The 21,470-nt window shown below is 39.4% G+C and overlaps 1 protein-coding gene across 5 annotated transcripts in view; it reads left to right on the top strand.

Annotated features, from left to right (window-relative positions):
• The window catches only part of ptprz1a (protein tyrosine phosphatase receptor type Z1a), a 94,204-nt gene that overhangs the window by 49,706 nt on the left and 23,028 nt on the right, over positions 1-21,470 (top strand). For 2 of the 5 annotated variants that reach the window (XM_038706009.1, XM_038706008.1), the window contains exons 5-12: positions 428-523; positions 2,727-2,793; positions 2,873-3,030; positions 7,909-8,059; positions 11,155-11,339; positions 11,964-12,090; positions 15,321-15,361; positions 15,454-17,809. In XM_038706009.1, coding sequence (XP_038561937.1) covers positions 428-523; positions 2,727-2,793; positions 2,873-3,030; positions 7,909-8,059; positions 11,155-11,339; positions 11,964-12,090; positions 15,321-15,361; positions 15,454-17,809 — 3,181 coding nt within the window. The remainder of the gene's footprint in view (positions 1-427; positions 524-2,726; positions 2,794-2,872; positions 3,031-7,908; positions 8,060-11,154; positions 11,340-11,963; positions 12,091-15,320; positions 15,362-15,453; positions 17,810-21,470) is intronic. The other 3 variants (XM_038706011.1, XM_038706012.1, XM_038706010.1) reach the window with 2 other exon arrangements.

Below are 21,470 nucleotides of genomic sequence, written 5' to 3' on the forward strand. Positions count from 1 at the left end.
CACAGTAGCCTTTAGATTTATTTACTTGTTTATTATTTACCCATGCTTTTCTTTTTCATAGCTTGAATGTCTGTAGCTCTGTGGTCTGAACTGACTCCACATATCAAAGCAGTTCACAAAATAAGTTTTATACACATCAACATTTTACAAGTTATATTAAAGTGGAGCATAAAGTAACAAGGTATGACAATGTTTTTACATACAGAAGCTACTATTTTGAACAGTCATTAACCTTCACAAGGAGAACAGTGGCAACAAAACACACCCAACACGGGTATTTTTTTCTTCTTTTGTGCACCTGCGTTACTGAAAGAGATGGTGCTCTTACAAACATGCAACCAGGATGAAAAAGAAAGCGAGACACCAAGTTGAAAACAACAGTGTTGCTCTAGTGACGCCTGACTTGAAATTCTGTTTTCTCCCACAGATGCAGATCTACTGTTATGAGGCTCATCGCTTTGACTCTATAGATGAAACCATCAAGGCCGGAGGCAGAATCACAGCGCTCGCCGTGCTGTTTGAGGTGTGCTTGCTTTACAAGGCAGATCATGTATCCTGATAACCCTGAGATCAGTTTACAAGCTTGTCTGTCTCCCACATGAAACAACTAGAGAAGGATCTAGCAAAGTAGTGGAAAGTTAATTAGCAAACAATAAAAGTTTAAGTCGTAACTAACCTGAAACAGACTGTTCATCTGCTAATTTTGATTAATCAGCTAAACAAACTCTTTAAAAAGCAGGAAGTAGGCAACCCACTCTGTCTCCTGAGCCACAGCCAACCTGCATCTCACTTACTGACCTTCTCTTATTAAGGATGCAGTTCAGCTGGCAAAACAGTTTTGTTTAGCTAATAGATCAAACCATCTGGTTCAGGTTTGCTAACAGTAGATATACAGCTGTCCACGTGCCAAAGTGTCCTTGGGCATAAAAACTTGCACACTGGAAACAAGTAGTAATGTAATAATTTACCATTTAACCAAGCTGTGTTGAACAGCTAAACTAAACCTTTAGCTAAACCGTTTTAGCAGGTGAACTAAAGTCACCATCCACCAAACTATTTTGATCAGCTAAAGTGAACAACACTAGTGAAGCTGTTTATTTGAGCTGCAATTCTCAACCACTGTTTTTACTATCTGACTGTTTTTAACTTTAACTTGGGTCTTACAATACATTAAGCCCAGGATTTATGTCTTCTGAAAAGCATACAATGTGTTGTAATGATTTAATGGACAGTTAAATGCAGGTTTTCAGGTATGCCCTTGTTTGGGATTGCATTTGTTAGCTCTGCGCTAATGGTTTGGATATTCCACACTCTGAGTTGTGTGTAACTGTTGTAACAAGTGGACTAACGGGGGTATTGACTGTAAGCGTTATCTGAAGAGCCCTGTTCTTGTAAACAACTTTTAAGTCTAAGTTGGTGCTCATTTCACTGAATGTCGGATTTGAGAAGCGTATCTGAAATTCTGAAAGCTGACACAGAATGACTTTATGGGTGACTTTTTGTTGAAGATGAAGGAAGTCAGACTGAGGGAATGAATCAAAGTCTTGCAGTGGTATCACCAGAATACTTTAGTAATACCCCAGTGAGTGCAATGTGTTTGAATTGATTCATATTTTGGCTTGGATCATTGCAAAGCTCTTGTCTTTGTTTTCATGTTCAGTGCCAGGGTTCGTTCCAAGCGCCATGCATACTTTTCCTGTGCTTTGCTTTGTGCAGTCATTTTGCCTCCGGCCGGTTTGGCGTGTTCATACCGAGAAGAGGCCATGTTGGAACTAAACTCAGAAAAACGTCTTATGTGAAGCTGCAGGCTCTTTGTGGTTTTTTTTGAGCTGCAGATTGGGTGGAGAGCAGGGTGGGAAAACTACCAACCAACATCAAAAAAGCTAGTAAATTTTATTTTTGTGGTCTGCCGGACATAACTGGGTCATTGTTTGACTTTTTTAACTCTCCAAAATTCATGTTGAAGGTTGTCTTGTGGCTTTGTTGGTGAAGGTGATTTTAATGTAACCCAAAGATCCTGGGTTTGAAACTGGCCCTGAGGTCTTATCATATGTCATTCCCCTTCTTTTACCTCAGTACTTTCTCTCTCTTTTGTCAAGTCCTAATAATATTATATGTTTATATATATGTAAACTATAAAAAAGTACCATTATTCCACCTTTCTTTACGTGAACACACATTGAATCATACAGAAACTACACGAGCCCTCAGAGAGCTCAGCTCTCTGCCAAGGCCAATAGTCCAGTCTTCTATAATATGCAATCAGCAAGCGCAACCTCTACATAAGTCTAGGTTTATTTCTGAAAAACAAACCTAGACCTAGAAATTTGGCTGTGCCTTGCATCATCTCTGCTGTGGATTTATTATGGACTTTGCGCTGAGTTCTAAAACCTGAATAATCTGCTAAAATTACATCCCTGCTTGCTGATATTTCTTGCCTGCTGCATTTGTTTCTGCAGTGATGTTGTAGGTGGCTGTTACATTTTGTTGTATGTTTAGTCGCAGAACACTATTGATTTTATTTAGACACCAGTGTCACAATTGACCTAACTCCCAATGTTAGCCCAGTACATTTTCCAAGATCTGACTGTTCAGCCCTTACTTTTTGATGTTGTCCTATATTTTACAATCTATTTGAAGATGGTGATTTATGACCTAAACATAGTGTGTGTTAAACTCTGCAGGCTGTTTAATTAAAGATAATTATATTGGTTTTCTCTTCACAGACGAGCATTGAAGAGAATCTGGACTACGCTGCCATCATAGACGGCATCAACAGCGTGAGCAGATATGGTATGTCACTTTCTTCTTTGTCTCTTTTCTTGCCTCTTCTTCTGTTGTGCTTTTTTAAGCTGTCTCATCTGCTATCCAGGAAAGAGCGCAGAGGTTTTACCCTTTGCCCCACGAGGTCTCCTGCCAAACTCTACAGAGAAATACTTCATCTACAACGGCTCTCTGACCACGCCGCCCTGCAGCGAGACTGTCGAGTGGATCGTCTTCAAGAACACAGTGGCCATCTCTGACGAACAGGTGAGGAATGGGAAGCAGCAGCGTAATGTAGTTAAAACCATGGACAGCGGCTGTCTGAACGCCAAGTTAAAGCTGACATAGATATGGCCCCAGAATTCCCCCAACAGCCGAAATATTACTGGCCTACACTAACAAATGAACCACCATTTCCCTCACGCAGCGCAACACATCTCATTCTCATAGAGTTGATCAGGTTGTTGATTGTGGCCTGTGTGAACTTGCAGTCAGGTCGAGACCCCAAAGACGACGATGAGATTTGTTCTCATCCCAGAGGTCTTCTGTCTTCTTTGTTAACCTGCCATGACAGCAAACTGTTAAGTAAAAAGCAACCGCCACAGGATGGTTATTTGCAAGAGCATAGTTTGTGATGTTGTTTTACTGAATTACATTATTTTGAAAAATATTTAGAAAATCTAATTGTATTTCATCAATCACAGCGATCGTCTGATAATTTTCGTCTGGAGTGAATTTCTTTGTAATTTAAAATTATATTTTTATTACTACTTTTTGCAAAGGTTACTTAATTCATTTCTTCCTCCTAAATTGATTATAATGGAGTCTGAACTTGAATATGGCCAGTAATTTGGCGTGAATCACAAACCTTTCAGTATTAATGCAAAATTTCCTGCAAAGTTTATTACAGTGAATCAAAAATCAAAAAATCATTTAGTGGGACCCATCTATCATTGTTACTTGATAAGATAGAAAACACTATTAAATACAATATTTATATTATATTATACTATGTCTTGTCCCTGTATTAATGTAATGTATCTAGATGATGATTTAAAAGATAACCTCACGCATTAAAGATGTAGCCTTTTTTTTTTCGTTAAATGTGTCATGTGAAACACACGTCCCTAAAAGTATCCTAAAACACAACCTCTTCAAGTGCGATGTTTCATGAACATATATTAAGACCAATAATCAACTTTAAATGGACTAATCCAGCAAGAATTCGTGTATCAGCACATGACAAAAGTATTGCCCAGTGTCAGATTCACTCAGTTGCCAGTTTATTAGGTACAACTAAGCTAATGCAAACAAGCTAATGCAGTCTAATAAATCTTCCCATTTAGTTTGAGAGGTCTTCTTGTTTATTTCATATATTTATATAGGTTTATGTGCATTGCTATGGACCAACTCACAAAAGCCAATTTCTTGTATGTGTAAAAACTACTTGGCAATGAAGCTGTTTCTGATCGAACACCTTTCTAAAGCAGTTTCAACAAATACTGAAAATTATAAACTGTGTGAAGGTTGAATTTATGGCAGGACTGCTGTATTAGAATGCAATCGTTTTAGATACGTGTTGATATCTAACTGGCAACTGAGCGTAAGTTTCAAATGTCTGAAAGTTGATTTTTATGGAATAGAAGAGAACCAGACGTCAGCTTTGGGCTTTTTGTTCAAAGTGAAAAGACTTTGTGACACAACTACAGAAATGTTCGTAAACAACCTTTTAGAAACATGTTCAAGGAGGTGAAAGGAGGAATTATCATGCCAGAGTGAAAGAAACCTACATCAGTAAGGGGTGAGGCAAAGAGAAAGCAGGCTGTCAACAGACATGCTCTGTGTGTGTGTGTGTGTGACTGCCCTCAGGCCACAAGTGATTGACAGCCATACAGACGCAGTCATTACATCAAACAAATATTGTCTCACAAAAGATCTTTACGGTATTTAAGCTGAACCACATGGACACGCACACACACTTGAACAAACGTGTGAATCACACACAAAAAGTTTTCATTGGAATCGTGTGATGCCTGCTGAGGCTCAAACATCATCTTCCACCATCATTCACTCTTAAAGCACAGCTGTCAGAAGGCAGGAGGCCACACAAACACACACAAACACACACACACACACACACACACACACTGTGCTGAAGCTGTGCTGACGCCACATACCTTTATTCATTCTGTGCATTGTGTTGACTCTCACTAAACTTTTTAATCCCTCTTCTGCACTGCCAAAACGTGACCGACAAGTCAGGATGCGGATGCTCACAGAACACAGAACCCCCTACTGGTTTTGTTCTCTGAAAAAGACAGTTGCTCAAGACTACGGTTGTAGCCACACGTGTGATCTACTGCAGTAATATTAAAACAAGCTCAATCCAACAAGCTATCCAACCTCATAATGTAACACAGGGCTTTGTTTTCTACTTTTCTTTTACTTTACGTTACTACTTTTACTTTATGTGAATTTACCTAAGTAGGTATCCAAAGAAGGTCGAGGGCACCTGGACTTGGTTTAAGATACTAGAAGACGAGAGTCGTTATGGTGGTTAGAACCACCCGTGGCCAAGTCTGAACAACCATCGTTGGCATCTTCACCTGAGGCCAAGAGGTAAGGATGCCTCAAGGACGACTGTTGTTGAAACAGCCAAGACCACAAAGGAACCAGCAGTATTGATGATCCTGGCAAAAGACCCCATAGAGGTTAAATAGCCGAGTTTCCCTGTCAGAACTGAAGAAGTCTCTTGGACGAGGGACAAAACGTCTTCTAGTATCTTCAAGCAAGTCCAGTTGCCCTTGACTTTAACCTTTGGATAACTATGATGAGAACCTTCACAGACATCTTACATAAGTAGGTTTCTGACTGCAAGGCTTTTACATGTAATTGAGTATTTTTTACATTGAGGACTTTTCCCACCACTGTCTAAAGCTCAGATAGTAAGATAGACGTACACAGCTTTTGGAGACATTCCCATCCTGTTACTGTTTTTCATGCTTGTAATGAATCCTGATGACCACAAACAGGCTCTATTCGCTTTACACCTGTGTCTTCTTTTCCACTTTCAGGGATTACATTTCTTAAATATTGTTGAATATCAGCTGATAAATATCAATACCCCAATAATTGATCTATCAAAGAAGAAACATCAGTTCATAGGGAGATTCAGCTTATCCTTTTGCACCTTGTATGCTGGCTGTTGCAGGTCCTCCAGGGGTTTCCAGGTTTTTCCAAACCTCTGTGACATGTCTCAGCCGGTCTACATTCCAGCTCAGGTCGATCTGCCAGATCTTAATACTTTAAAGTCACAACTTAAACAACCGCAAATAGCCCTAATGAGCCCATGAGCTTGGCTGTGCTGCAGTGTTGAGTCTGTGTGAGTCTGACAATGAGTGTTGTGTAACCGGAGGTAAGTGACTCACCTGAGCAGGTACTGAGGCAGCCCACAGGTTAAAGGACCATTTCAGCATGATTAATGGCTCCTTCACACCCATTCACTTCCAAACTGCTCGAAGTACTGCTGTTGTGTGTTGTGGATAATCTACATTTTATTTTAGTGCTGTATACATTGTTGATTTGGGTATTTTTATTGCATTAACAGAAGCTTAAAATGTGTTTAAATAGTATTCACACATTTGTTGATTTTATTCCATCACGATCATTTTCCAGAATAGTTCTGTAATTGCATGTCTATGAAGATTCTCAGTCATCCAGGTCATAGTTATCCAACAAAGGTTAAAATCAAGGGCATCTGGACTTGGTTGAAGTCCAGTTGCCCTTGATCCAGTCAGGCTGAGGGCCCCGTGGCACAACTGAAGAAGTCCTTTGGATGAGGGACAAAACGTCTTCCAGTATCTTCAACCAAGTCCAGTTGCCCTTGATTTTAACCTTCGTTGGATGTAATTGCATGGTTAAAAAATAGAGTTAAATTACTCCTCAGTTTGTTGCAGATTCTCAAATGTAATACTCCTCTGTGTTTTATATAAACAAAATATATATTTGGGTTTTGGGAAATAGTGTTTGCCCTTTTTCAGGCAGGTTATTTTATAGTACAGACAAGTATTCAATTCTTCAAACAAATAATTGATAACTGAAGGAAATAGCTACTCACAAATCAGAAATAAATGAACATTTTCTTGGACAAACTAGGAAAAGTGCTATTTAGTATTTTGTTCGAACGGGCTTCTGAATTTGAATTTTGTCACAGTGACAAAATAAAATGTTTACTGTTGTTAAGTTACTTAAATAGTTACAGGTTTCAGTTCCTCTAGTTCACTTTTACTGCAGCCTTACCTTAAAATTCAAGCGTTTGCTTCATTTTAAAAATGATTATTGAATTATTAAAACTCTATTTAGGTTATTCTCATGACTCTCTGAGTAGCAGTTAGCTTCATTAACTATCAGAATCAGAAGGAGCTTTATTGCCAAGTAGTGTTTTACACACATAAGGAATTTGCTTTGGTTTTACGGTGCTACATGCAGACAGACATACAGCTGACATAAATAGATGTAGAAATATATAAATATGTAATAAACAAATGCAAGTTATATAAGAATAACGGGAGAATAGAGAAAAATAATACAACTGACAATTAAAAAAATTAAAATAATATTAAAAATAACAATAGAACAACAATAATTTACAATAAACAACAAATATGTGCAATGTGCCAGGTTCGTGCATGATATAACATGAAGTGATATTAAATGTGCAGAGACGATTGTACTATTTGAAGGGGGCGGTGTCAGTGGGGGGCCGGGGCCTTGTTGGTGAGTTTAGCTGCAGACGGGTAGAAGCTGTTTTTGTGGCGAGAGGTTTTGGTCCTGATGGACCGCAGGGTGTCCATCAGGACCTACAGTCTATGATGAAGACACAATGTTTTTAGAGTAGGTTTTCCAACTCTATTCTTCAGAAACTGACCACTAAATTCACAACAACATACACCTCTTCAGTTAATAACGCTGTCACTGTTGGAAATGTCAGTGTGGTTCATATCAAGCTGCAAGTTACATTTTCTTGTAGCTCTCCTCTTGGCCCCCGGGGCCCTCAGCCTGACTGGAGTGGCTGTAGTTTAGCAGCAGGAGCCGGCCGTGCTGACGACGTTTTGTTATTGTGTCCTTGTGGCTCCTGTGTTGCAGCTGGAGATGTTCTGTGAGGTGATGACAATGCAGCAGGCTGGATACGTGATGCTGATGGACTACCTGCAGAACAACTACAGGGAGCAGCAGCAGCAGTTCATGGGTCAGGTGTTCTCCTCCTACACCGGGACTGAGGAGGTCCTGACACCAGGTATGTAAAAAGAAAAGCACCACAGGGGCCAGGTAAACATATACAATTTGTCTTGAGGGTGTCACCAGAGAAAAGGTTGTGTTTTTACCTGAATCAGAAGGGTTTATCCTTTGTTATTCTGTTCTGTTATTTACACAGAAGATGAATGCATGGTTAAAAAAAGATGACCCATTCTACTTCAAAACTTTTTTCCCCAACAATGTTAAATCTGCGCAGTGCTCTTCAAAATTATCCAAGAGCTCTACAGGTATTATTATGCTATTAAATATTCAACTTAAGGTGAAATACCTTTTTTTTATTATTATTATTATTATTTCAAACCAAATCTGGTTTGCAGTCAGGCACAAATTCCAGAGGTTGCTGAACTACACAGATGTCAGTGAACAACAACAACAATCTATAGTGAAACACATGAAACTACATAAATCCAAAAGAAATACAAATATTACTAAAAATGTGTTGTTTTATTTATTATTTACTATATACATTCTATTCATTTCATTTGCTAAAACACCTTATTAATACTAATTATTCCAATGATTGGTACCAGTTAAATGTCTCCTTTAGGCCAACACACACTAATGTTCCTCATTAATACAACATCTTACCTGGCTGACTATGAATAATCCCGTGTTAATGCTAATTAAATAATGTCTAAATAGTTCAGAGACAACTGAATCACAAACGATGGGGAGAAAAAAGGCAGAGGGAAAATAATAGAACTCCAGTGACCTAAATAACACCTCAGTGACAGCAGGAGGAGGTCAAACTTGACTAACCATCGATTTTCACGCTGGTTGTACCCGATAATTAGTAATAAAGTGGTATTGATCATTTGGTGTTTACAATCTGAAAAGTACTTTTGCCTGTGTACAGCTCAGACCCTACACAATCAAATTTTACCATTACAATTTATTTCTAAAGCTGATTTGAATTGTCTTTAGATATAGTTCAACTCTCAGATGGAACTGTATGTGTTTTATATTAAGGTCTATTTTGTTTTCTGTTTTTGTACATACTGTAATTATTTACAACTTTTTTTTTTTTTTTACTCAATAAGTGACCCAGATGAGATGTTTCTTCTTCTTCTTCTTCTTCAATATTCCTGTTTTCAAAGTGGTGGTACTGATGTGTAGCTGTCATAGTAGTTGTGATAAAAGTAATAATAACAGTAACAGCAGTAGAAATCGAATCAGCAGGTGTCCTAAGAGATCTGTTCTGTTTCAAGATCCCATTTGAAAGATTTAATATATAACATTTACGCATTAAAATGTGTAAAAAAAAAAAAAAACGTTTAGACCTATGTTATATTTTTAGTTAATATTGTAGTTGTGTATTTATATTATCCCATTTGGCTGCCTATCAACGACGTGGTATCCCCCTTTGCACCCTCTAGTCAAGAGAAACATGGAATACATTAGAGAGTGAGGAGGGAAGTCTGTGAACTGACCAATGTGAATAAAACTTAAATACATTTTTGTTTGAACTTGTAATCCTTAAGATTTCAGTCCGGGTTGATTCAGCATCACACATAGTTACTGGTGGCGCAGAATACTGTCGTTTTTAATAAAGATCTATCTATCTTTCTTTGAGCAACAGTGATCTGATTTTATGGCGCACACGCCATGAGGCTTACTCCACCTTTAATATTAAGCTGCAGCAGTGGGAAATGTTCGGTTTGCATTAGCAGTAAGTTAATTCAGCATGTATTCTGGGAATGTTGCCATAGACGTCCAATTCGTAAATTTATTTAAATAAGAATATATTCAAACATGTTACTTCAACAGTGAAGACAATAACTCAAACACTAATTTGCTATTGTTTTGAGAAATAACAGAAATTACATACTGTGCGTTGAAGGTCCACACATTTTTATGAGTTGTCAGGTTTAATGTGAATATACAACACTTTATTATCCCAAATGAGGGAGCACCAAAATGATAATATTAGATTATATCATGTATTTTTATATAAAAACAGCCCAACAAGGGAAAAGTTACCAGAGAGTACCGATTTAGTAACATAGTTAGGAACGTTATTGTCTCTTGCTTCAGCATTCACAGCATGAATGAACCAACAAAACTAAGAAGAAGACTTTTTATAAATGTGAGTCTGTATTTGAGGATCAGCTGAAGTTTCTTACTCCAACTGATGTTATTTCTGTCAGATCTACTTGAAAATATGGAGATATTTTATTTATGGTTACTTATCAGTAATGTTACACTGCTCAAGATCAAAGTTTCTCATGGATGTCAAAGACGCAGCTCAAGGGTAGATTACCATTAATTCATGTGTGCTCCTGGCTCACTCTGCCCTCTAGTGGTTGAAGCTAGTGAGTCCCACATGGCAGCTCCCTCCTCTAGACCCAATCACAGTATTTGTCACTGTTAGTATTTTCCTGGGTGGGGAACACATGTAAATTGGTTTGCGCATTTGTGCACCACAGATTTTTTTTTTGCCAGTATAGCAACTCTGACACATAGCATGACATTTTCACTTTGATCCCTCGTTAAGCGTTAAAAGGAAGAGAGAGCAGAGGTTTAGGTTCAGCTCAGATCCAGTAGAGGAGGAAATGTGTCAGTGTTTGGATAGATGGAGTGTCCTGTCTATTGTCACTGATCCTCAGCCCCTTTTAATCTGTGTTAATCCTCCAGAGTGTCTGTCAACTGCATTATCTCTGCTCCTTTAATCTCAACTCTGACCCACAATCGCTGTCCGGGTGCAGGAGATGACTCTTAAACACACAGGAATGAACAACTTCAAGAGCCCCTTTCAGTGTAATTTGATTTCTAACTGTTTATGGTATTTTTTTAAATAAATCGGAACAACAAGGCTGACATCTGTTCCCAAAGAAATCCCCGACGGTCCTTTTGGCTCGGACAATAGGTGCTGTGTTAAATCACTTGGAAAACCAAGCCTCGGGAACCGCATGCATATCATCCAGCTGTTGATATGGTATTTGGAAGAAATTTCTGTAACCGTCAGCAGTTACTCATGGGATTGGTTGAGAAAGTGATGGGCAAGGACTGGCCAAGGGAAGAATATTTCCCAAACATTGTTTTAATTAGTTTTTTTTGTCTGTCTACTTCTGTCAGTGTGCAGTTCAGAGCCGGAGAACATCCAGGCGGAGGCCTACAACCTCAGCAGCCTGCTGGTGACGTGGGAGCGCCCCCGAGCAGTATACGACGCCAGCATCGAGAAATACTCTGTTAGCTACCAACTGGCCAATGTAGAAAACGCCGCCCCCTCTGTGTACCTGACCGACGGAGATCAGGATGTGGTGAGACAAGAGAGTCCACAAGTTTATAATATCAGAAACATTCCTTAAAGTTGTTTGCTGTGCATTTTCCCATCTAAAGCAATCAGTGTTCCACCTCAATCAGGCACGAATTTGCAGCAGTGAGCTGTCTTCAGGAGGATATTTCTGTCAAATCACTAGATGCAAATATCTAATTATAAACTCTGTGTTCAAAGGGATGTTTCCTTGTTGGGATATTGACCATTTTCCATTAATCACCATGCATTACAATTTTTACAGTTTCTCACATGACAACCAAGTCCCCCTGTTTTACTCTTGGTAAACTCGGGGAACTAGTTTATTCTTTTTCACAAAACCACCTATTCGTGCACTCAGGATTATTTTGACAGTTTTGTGAACAGTCCCTGCTCTCCACTGCTTTACCACATGAAAATAAAATAACTGAAGTTTCAAACCCTTATGAGATGATGTTTTAACATAAACTAACTCAAACCAGCTGAGAAGGAAATCAACCTAAATCTGATGGTATAATTAGAAAAATGGTTTAAATATATGGGGTATCCTTTAAATAAATGGACCCAGTCACGCACACACAACCTAATCGTGGTTCCTCAAAGTTGATGTCATTCCTTCTCCCTTCATCAGGGGGCGATTCTCGATGACCTATTAGCCAACACCAGCTACGTGGTCCAGGTGGTGGCGGTCTGCACCAACGGTCTGTACGGACGTGTGAGCGACCTGCTGACCGTCGTCATGCCCATCGACGACCCCGGTAAGAGCGACCGTGCCCGAGACGAAGCGTAGAGTTCGGGCAGATGAACCATTCTGCTGCAGTTTTTTGTTTTTTGAAGTAAGGTAGAAATACCAAAATTTAGTTCTCTGACTTCTTAGAGAAGAGCATTAAGTCTTGAGAGTAGGGGGAGACTGAATGCTGTGGAGGCCAATGTCCGACTGGAAAAAAAACAAAGATGAAACGTTAGTGGTGACAAAATAAAAAATAAATCAAAAGAAAGATTTAAATTATCTAAAATTTAAATTTATGAATTTTTAAAGTAAAAAATTATGAGATACTAAGTCAAATTGGACATATCAAGTCAAACTTGTTAAAACAGTTTAAGTTGACTTACTATGTCCTAATGTTTATTTAATATCTGAATATGTGTTAGAAGTTAGAATTATTTATTTTTAAAAGTATTTCAGAACTTTGAATTACAATCTCATAATTTTGATTTATTACCTCATAATTATGGTTTAAAATGGAAAATAGTTAATTTTAAAGTCAGCATTTGTCTTGTCTGTTATTCATTTTGATTTACCATGAGTATTTTAACTCATTTAACTCTTAATGTTTAAGAAATGACACCAGTGGAAAAATAAAGATTTGAATTTAAAGGGAATATCAGTTTAATCTGTGTGTCCAATACAGAAAGAGGTCCATGACGTTTTTAGCCTAGCTTAGCACAAAGACTGAATGGCACGAGGAAACGTCTTGCCAAGCTATTATCAAAAATAAAATAGACTTTTTACAAATTACTGAATATTGAGGGCACTGAATTACAAAAATTACAGGAGATATTATCTTTCTGATATGGGTTAGGGTTAGTGGTGCAGTAAAATTTATCTATTCTACTTTTTTTTAATGTTTCTGGTCATCTGTTTTATCACCAGCCACATTTGTTTTCTTTTAGAAACATTTCCATCCCTCCCACTCATCCTCTCTCTGAACCCTGAATGAGACGACTAATGTTTTTTGGTTTTTCATCCTCTTGATCTCGCTCTTCACCCCTCCCTCTGTGGTATATATTTTGTGTTTCGTGGGGATTTAATCACACTCACATGCAATGCTGCCGTTTGACTAATCTGCTGTTTGACTTTTCTGTTTTTAACTGTTTCAAAAATGTCTCTGCTCTTCAAATCTGCTTGCTCTCTATATTTCTATGCCCCTAAGATGAAAGAACATGCTTGGTTTGGGGCCGCGGGGTCATTTCCTGTGTCACATGGAAAGTCGCCTTCTTTGTTTTCATTATGTGGCGTCCATACATTCAGCCAATCTCAGTGTTTGCAGCATGTGTGCAGCAGCTTTTTGTGTAACATGAATTGGAATGGTAATCATAATAACTTTGTATTTCAAATGAACTTTATATTAAATAAACTAAAATGTCTTTGTACAAAGGAAAAACAAATCCCCTGCATCCTATTTCAGTGTCAGCTTGCATGAATGGGTGATATTCTGCAACATCTACTAGGTTTATGAATTTTATATGACACCATTGTCTGTAACGTGTGGGCTAAGCTAACATTATGGTCTCATCTTAGCTGCACTTAAACATGGAGCACCTGCCATGTATTTCAAGATAGTCCTGTTTAGAAATTACAAATACAAGTTTGTTTGCATGCCAAAAAAGGCCTTTGACCAAGAGTTATAATAAAGGTTCTAATGTTTTTAATGATTTAACATTAATGCTAACTAGTTTTACATCTGTAATTATTTGCCAATTAAACTGTTGATCCGTTGAACAGACAATTAAATCTATGATATTGTTGATCTATGATTGATTAATAAATATTTATATAGAAAAATTACTTCTTCTTCTTCTTTGCTTGTTTCATCTTCAGAAATCTGCAGATTTATGTTTTTTCTATTTTGTTTAAGGATATCATCATATCAATTATATCATATCTTTTACAATTGGTTAGAGTGATTATATTTTTTTTATTATATATTTTTGCACAAATCAAATCAATTTAAGAATCCAACTAAAGATTATTAATAACCATCACTTAATCTATCAGAAATGTGTCTTTGATTTGTGATTAATCATTTTATCCTATCACTATTTACCTGAACTAATTTCAAATCTTTTTATTAAGAAGTATAGTTTAAGTATATGAACTAAAGAAAAACATGCACATGTTTGCATCTTTGAAGCTGTAACCTTTTTGAAGCTGTTTAGACTAAAACAATTCATCATAAAAGTTATAATCAATTAACTTTCTGTTGATTGACAAATCAATTAATCAACAATAGTCATTTTGATTTAATTCACAAAGAACCAAATGTAGATAGCAAGAGCTTTCCACTGAGAAATTTAAAATTGTTTTTAGCCGCTTACGCCTATTTGAACCAAACCCCAAGTTCATTAAATTTGTAAAACCTCACTTCATTGCTTCACAAACCAGTTTGATCTGGTCTCCGTGATGTGTGACTTACCCTGAGACAGGTAAGAGCCACACCACCACTTGCCCCCTGACATGCCCGCTGTGTGCTGTGCGTCTGAGCTCGGTCAACATATGTGACATTTGCAAGTAACTATTTTTGTGAGTTTGTTTTATTCCTCTTAGGTGACAGACGGGTGGAGTTTGAATATCAAAACGTTGAGAGTTGTCAGTTCAAATTCCTTTTCTTGGCTTGTCTGGTTGTACAAAGAGGATGAAACAGGATTAATTGCAAATGCTTTTTGTTCAAGGTTCTTTGTGTTTGCTTGTGCCTTTGGGGGAATCCATGCATGAAAGTCCAAATGTGTCTGATATGTTGCATGCAAGTGTTTGTCACCATTTGATATTGTGCTTGAGGTGGTGTGTGTAACCTTTCCCCAACCGTCCATATTCTCCCACTGTCATTTCACGCATTTACATTCATCAGGAGGAGCACATTCAAATTGAGATTTTGCATTTTTCTTAGGTTTAATGTAACAAAACTGATCAGTTTTTTTCCTGAAACATCCAGAAAACAGTGTCCCGGGGTTTACCTTTTCCTTTCCGTGATGTTCTCATCACGCTGTTTTCAAATTGTTTTACCCTTTGTCAAATGTCACTACTTATTGTTTTTTTTTATATTTTCAACCTCAGGAAATTAAGTCCAACATAAATACAATTGACAGTAGTAGGCACAAGTTAAATTGTGTATTCCATGAGTTAACATTATGTTGTTTATTTTGTTATTTTAGTTTTAGTTTTGACTTATTTTGTTTATCTAATTATGCAACCTGTGCCTTTTTCCAGAAAATACACCGGATCCAGATTCAGACGAATTTACCATTGAGGTAAGGAAACATTTTATTTTTTCACACTGCATGTCATTGTTTAGTTATAGCTATTGTTTTTCCCAGTCTATAAACCTTTCTGTCACCAACAGGGCACCTATGAACCCGATTTGTCTTGGAAAGAACCAGTCCAAACCGAGGATTATGATCTGGCCTGGATTCCTACAAACTCCCCAAGGACCACGCCTACTGGATTACCTGTATTACCTCTACCTGGCATAAGAACCACAACAGCAGAATCTGGTTGGAGGAAAACTACTGATCCAGTTTCCCCGGTTAGATCCACCCAGTTTGGTCAAGTCCTGACACATTCTGAAGAGACAGCACCACGCAGTACCTCCAAACAGCCACCAGAAGTCACCCTGCCACCAAAAACCAGAGGAAGTGCTGACTTCAGTGGCAACGCTCCTTTTTACTCCACAACAACAACCAAGGAAGTCTTCGTGTCCACTTCCACTACTCCTTCATACTCCAGTGCAAAGACACATGGTGTTCTTGGAGGCATTAGTCATAAAGACTCCTCTGAAAAAACAAAAGGTGGTGTTAATACCACTACTCCTACATTCACCAGTGCAAAGACAAAAGGTGGCAAAAGTATTTCTTCATACAGCACCCCTACAACCACATTGAGGTCTCATGCTGGGGACACGAGCAGCACAACCTCACCATCCTTAATCCAGGCCGAGACCGACCGAGGCTTGGCAAGTCCCATAAACGGAGACGCTACCACTGATGGAGGTGTTTCCGCTCAACCCGGAGGTCTTCCAGAGATCCAGGCTGAAAGTTCAACGTCCCAACCTTCCTCCTCGGGTGAAGCTGTTCCACATTCGCCCACAAGTCCCAGCATGTCTCATTTTTCATCTACCACAACCTCTGTCTGGTTGAGGGGTGTTCTCTTGCAGACCACACAGCCGATGTCGAACGGTGAGCGCCCCTCTGTCCTCCCCTCCTCCTCCTCCTCCTCCTTCGCCTCCACCCCTCTGTGTGACACTGCGGACCCCGACGCCACCCCCTCCACCTGCCTGCATGACCCTCCCTCTTCGTCCTGGCCTGTGTTGTCTGCCTCTGGTTCGGACTCCCAGCATGCCGCTACCGCACCACTGTCTAGCAAAGACCCGGCTTTTCCTTCAACCCTCACGCTCCCTGCTTCAACCCTGCCTCACTTCCCTCACCCTTCTCACTCCCTGTCTGGTTGGGAGGATGACCTTGTCTCCCCCAGTGTCAGGTTCAATGATAATGATAGCAATGGTGATTTGTTGTCTGGGTCTTCGTCGGTCTCTTCAGGTGACCCTTCAGTGTTTAATGATACCCCTCCTCTCCAAACGGTGCCGGATGCGTCTGGCACCACCGTCGATGCCGAGCCTTCCGAATCCTCCTGGGATCTGTCACTCTCAACAGTCTCTCTGTCTCTCAGCCCCACCCTCCAGCCTTCAGTTCTGCTCTCTAGTGACTTCACCCTTTCTAGCACAACTCCGGGCTTGTCCCATGTTTTCTCAGTTGGGTATGAGGACTCAAGGTACGCCACAGGAAGCAAAATAGAATCCTTTCTCCCCGAGATCAGCGGTGATGGGTTTCCGTTAGCTAGTGACGTGGACCCCATGTGCGGCTGTTCTCTGGAGCCGTCGGCGTCCTCGTCCTGGTTGCATGCCTCTCCTCATGTACCCCTGCCATCTTCCGCCTGGGATTCTGCTAGCTTAGATCTTTACTCTAGTGTGGGCTTCCCTTCGGCATCTGGTGTTGGTATAGACGATCTTCTACACTCTTTGTCTGTGTTGGGTTCTGATGGTCTGTCCTTAGACCAACCGCTCCTCTCGCATAGCACAGTCTCTTCCTCATCGTCCTCTTCACACTCCCGCCTTCTCCAAGTCACCCATAGTGACTTGCCCGTTTCTGTTGCAGCCACAGCGTCTGGCGTCAGGAATCCCTGGTTCTCAGCATCAGACGGGAACTCTGCCCTACAACCCTCTGCCCTCCCTTCCTCACTCACAGCCTCCCCCTTCACCCCCACCCCAGATGGACAGGTGTTAGATCCTAGCAGCAGTGCTTCTGGCTCGGCCCTGTTCTCTGACTCCCAGGAGGGTGTAGATCAGGAGTGGGACAGAGTTCAAACCTCAGGCTCTGGAGAGAGCGCGTTCGCATATTCAACCAAAGTCGCTAACACCATTCCCCCTACGACCTCTGGGTCCGGCCAGACCCCTGACGATTTGGATGAACACTCCACGGCGTTCTATTTTGAAAGTGCGAGCGGCAGTGACGTCGCCTCGGAGGTAGGAGGCACAGCGAAGCCGACCATTTCTGCGGTTACCTCGGCTCCACCCTGGTCACTGGGCAGGGAAGAGGAGAGCGGCTCAGGGCAGGGTGAGAGCCTGTACGACAACGAGACGTCCTCTGACTTCAGTATCCCTGAGCGCACAGAAAGAGAGTCCGAGGAAGAGGAGCCAGTCGCAGGTAAAAAAGTTGTCCGTGTGGGCAAAAAAACATCATACTACACTGAAAAGCCATGGGATCAGGAAGAGTACTGGACACCAAAAAGACGACTAATCTACCATCTATCAACAACAAAACTACATCTCATTTTTTGTCTTTTTTGTCTGGGAATGTGAAAGTGAGAAAATTCATGCATGCAAGGTAAAACGTCACTCATCACAGTCACCAGGATCCAGTAACATCAATGAACGTACCATCCCTATCATCATCATCATCATTTGAGACTCAATAATCTTAGTACCAATCATCCATCCATTTTCTAAACCACTTTTTCTGTTTAGAGTTGTGCTGGGATGGAACCTTTATTTATTAATTCATTATTTTTAGCTTGTTGTTGGTTTTAAAGATCGTTTCTGAGATGGACAGGTTTTATTGGCTAAATGCTGATGATCGCATGACGGGAAATCATATCGCTGTCATGTACCGTATGCTCTGAAGGATTCACACTAAAACATGTCAGCAGATTTGTCAGTGAAAATAACATCAACAAAAAAAAATTGTTGACTCTTTTACTTTTTTATTATCATTGGAGTGCTGCATTTTTTCCTAAATCTGTTTTTGGCAACAAAAACATTGAAGTTCTTTTTTTGAGGCAGAGCACCCAACTGAGAATCTGTAGAGAAGAAGCACACCTGTTTCCTTTTATGAATTTAATCCATTTAAGTATTCAGGGAAATATTTAAATTTCTACCTGCCTGCTTAATTTCTTTAAAAACCTTTTAGCCACTTCACCCAACCCCCTTATGTTATTGAGTATATAAGTGTTTCAAAATATATTTTATTATTATTAAAGTAATTCTGAGTTTAAAGGTATTTTGAAAAATGTTATTGAAAGTTAAATGAATAGGTGTACACCAAATATATGCAATACCTTGGAAAATCTGTCCAAATGACACATGATTAATCGGTGCCTGGCAGTGTCAGAGGTATTGTCTTCCCAAATGGTACCCGTCATGGCCACCAGAGAGCGGCAGAGCTGTTTAAAACTTCAACTGGTTCTAACATCAGCCCCATCTATACTGTCTCTAACTACACTACAGTCTCAAAAATGACTTAAAATCCGCAGTCAAACCCCCCCCCCACAAAACGATATCTTTCATATAAGATTTAACAGTGTCTAGTTTCTAATCGTGGTTGTGGTTTGCATAGTTTTGCATGTTGCACCTCATCACGTAACAAAGTACTTAACAGTACTGCTGACCACTTTCTAGGTAAGGTATAAGGTAAGGTATACGTTTTTAGACTTGGAATAATCTGGGAAAGGTAGAACCATATCTTGAGTTGGTTCTGCCTTGCATCATTAACTACAAGTTATCAGTTTGTAGTCTAATTTTCTTCCTTACTTTTAATTTCTCATTTACAGTTAATTACATGAAACTCAACTTCCAGACACTCAAAACTTGCTGCAGATAGATAGTCCATCACAGTCAAGCAAAAGCTGCCTTTATTTTTTGTGTAGTTACTTAAGTTGCATTGTACGACTTTGAATACTCTTTGTGTATTCAAGGACACTCTTGAGTTTTCAGTTTGTTTGATATGTAAGAAACATGTGTTTGCTTGTTGTTTTGTCTTACACATTTTGGTTTTCCAGTGACATGGGGAAAAATATATAGATAGATAGATAGATAGATAGATAGAAAAACATAGGTACTGAAATAAATTCACTTTCGATAACGAACAGGAAGTCAGTGCAAAGATGGCAGTATAGATGTAATATGGTCTCTTGTTTTTGTCTGGCTGCAGCATTCTGTACCATTTGTAAGGGGGGAAGGAGGCCTGGTTGATACCAAAGTACAGGGAGTTGCAATAATCATGTCCTGAGGATATTTGAGCATGGAAGACTTTTTCTAATTATTAAGATGATGATAATATTCTGATCTTGGATAGGATTCTGTGCTGGAAGAAGTTAGATTTCACTGTGTTTACCTGTCTATCAAATTTCAGTGTATTGTTCAATTTTTTTCCAAGGTTTTTTGCATAGGGTCTGGTGTGATTGGATTACTAGTTGAGGGACTGGGCAGCGGTGTTGGAGGGCTTTGGAAGGCAGAACATTATGATCTCTGTTTTGATTATTAGCCATCCATCCTTTAGTATCATCCAGACTTATAGCAAGGGTCGTGGGTCAAATCTGGTCATTGTGTTGAATGAGGAGGTACAGCTGCATGTCATCTGCGTAACAGTGAAATGAGATATTGTAGTTCTGAATAATTTAGCCTAGCGGGAGCATATAAATGGAAAATAGAAAAGGACCAAGGACTGAGACAGCAAGTTCAAGTCTCTTTTAAGTTAAGAATTTTTCAACCCTATTTTCCTGTTTTTATTTGACTTATTTGGGCAACATTTTTAAAATTGGTCTCCTATTGAACGAACGCACGCGCTACAGTCATTTTTTGTCAGGTGGCTTTGACAATAGCAATATAGTGACTGTTTCTGGTTAACCAAAAATGATCTTGCTCTTAAAAAAAAAAAGGACTGTCTCTATCAGGATCCTTTCCGTAATATTTATTTACTTTGACTGTGCACAGTTGCCCATAAGGATTACGTTGCAGCACTGTTTCACTGCTGCCAGCTGCAGCGCACTTTCTCAATACGGGACCAATTTAAAAAATGTTGTCCCAATTAGTCATATAGACACAAAAGCATGGGGAAATGTGTCCAGCCCTTTAAAGTCTTAAATTCTTATCTGAATCTTCGGATGGAGGGTGTCATATGTATGTTGCAAATTAAAAAATGTAATTTTAGTAAAAATAGTATAAATAAAATTGACTTTTCTTAGAAATTAATGAAACCAAATAGCTGCCTGGAAGGTGGAAATTAATCTAAAAACTGATATTATTTTGGGTTAAAACAGACAAAAACACTGACATGTTCTCTTAAAATAAAAGTCCTACCTTTCATGTGTACCGTGCTCCTAACAGCCAGATGTACAGTAACAGAACTCAACCTTCGCCATGTAGGTCAACTTTTATACAGTTTATACAGTTTATATTAAATATCTTTTCAGTGAGAACTTTGAATAGGAGGCTTCGTGTCCTTAAGTCTCATCAAATCTCCTTTGAGTCACTATGTCTCATCAGTCTCTGCACCGAAATGAATAACCTTTTCCATCTTCTGTCCAGACCTTTTCTTTTATCATCATTATCATCGCCTGTGTGTCCAGGCTTTTTGAGAGGCAGACAAAGATCTGTTGGATGGATGATTGAATGAATGGGTTTTACTCTAAGGGTGCACAGAGTAGAAAGTGAACAGGCTCTTTATGAACTAGTCAACAGGGCTGACCCAGCTGTTCACAGCTGAACTGAGTACGTGTGTGCAAAGGAGGTAAACTGACAAACAGCCTCACAATCAAGTTTAATCCATACTAGTTTTTCCTGACTGGTTATCGGACAATAATGGGAGGATTCAGCAGCAACAGTTCAGTGAGGTCAGGTTCAGCCAGGTTCTCCTTTTATTCCAAGGTACAATTATGCTGCTTGATTGACTCTAGTTCAGCTTTGTGTGCAGTTTGATGATCGTGTTCTGGCTTGATCTTTGATGGACTTTTGATTATCAGCCTTTGTGCGTCTACTTGTTTCTTTCAAGTAGTTTGGCAGGTGATTTGAATGTGATGAGTTGTAGTGTT

Source organism: Micropterus salmoides, unplaced genomic scaffold, assembly GCF_014851395.1.
Source record: "Micropterus salmoides isolate LMB-PRFRI ecotype aquatic unplaced genomic scaffold, ASM1485139v1 Ms_hic_scaffold_8, whole genome shotgun sequence".
NCBI lineage: Eukaryota > Metazoa > Chordata > Actinopteri > Centrarchiformes > Centrarchidae > Micropterus > Micropterus salmoides.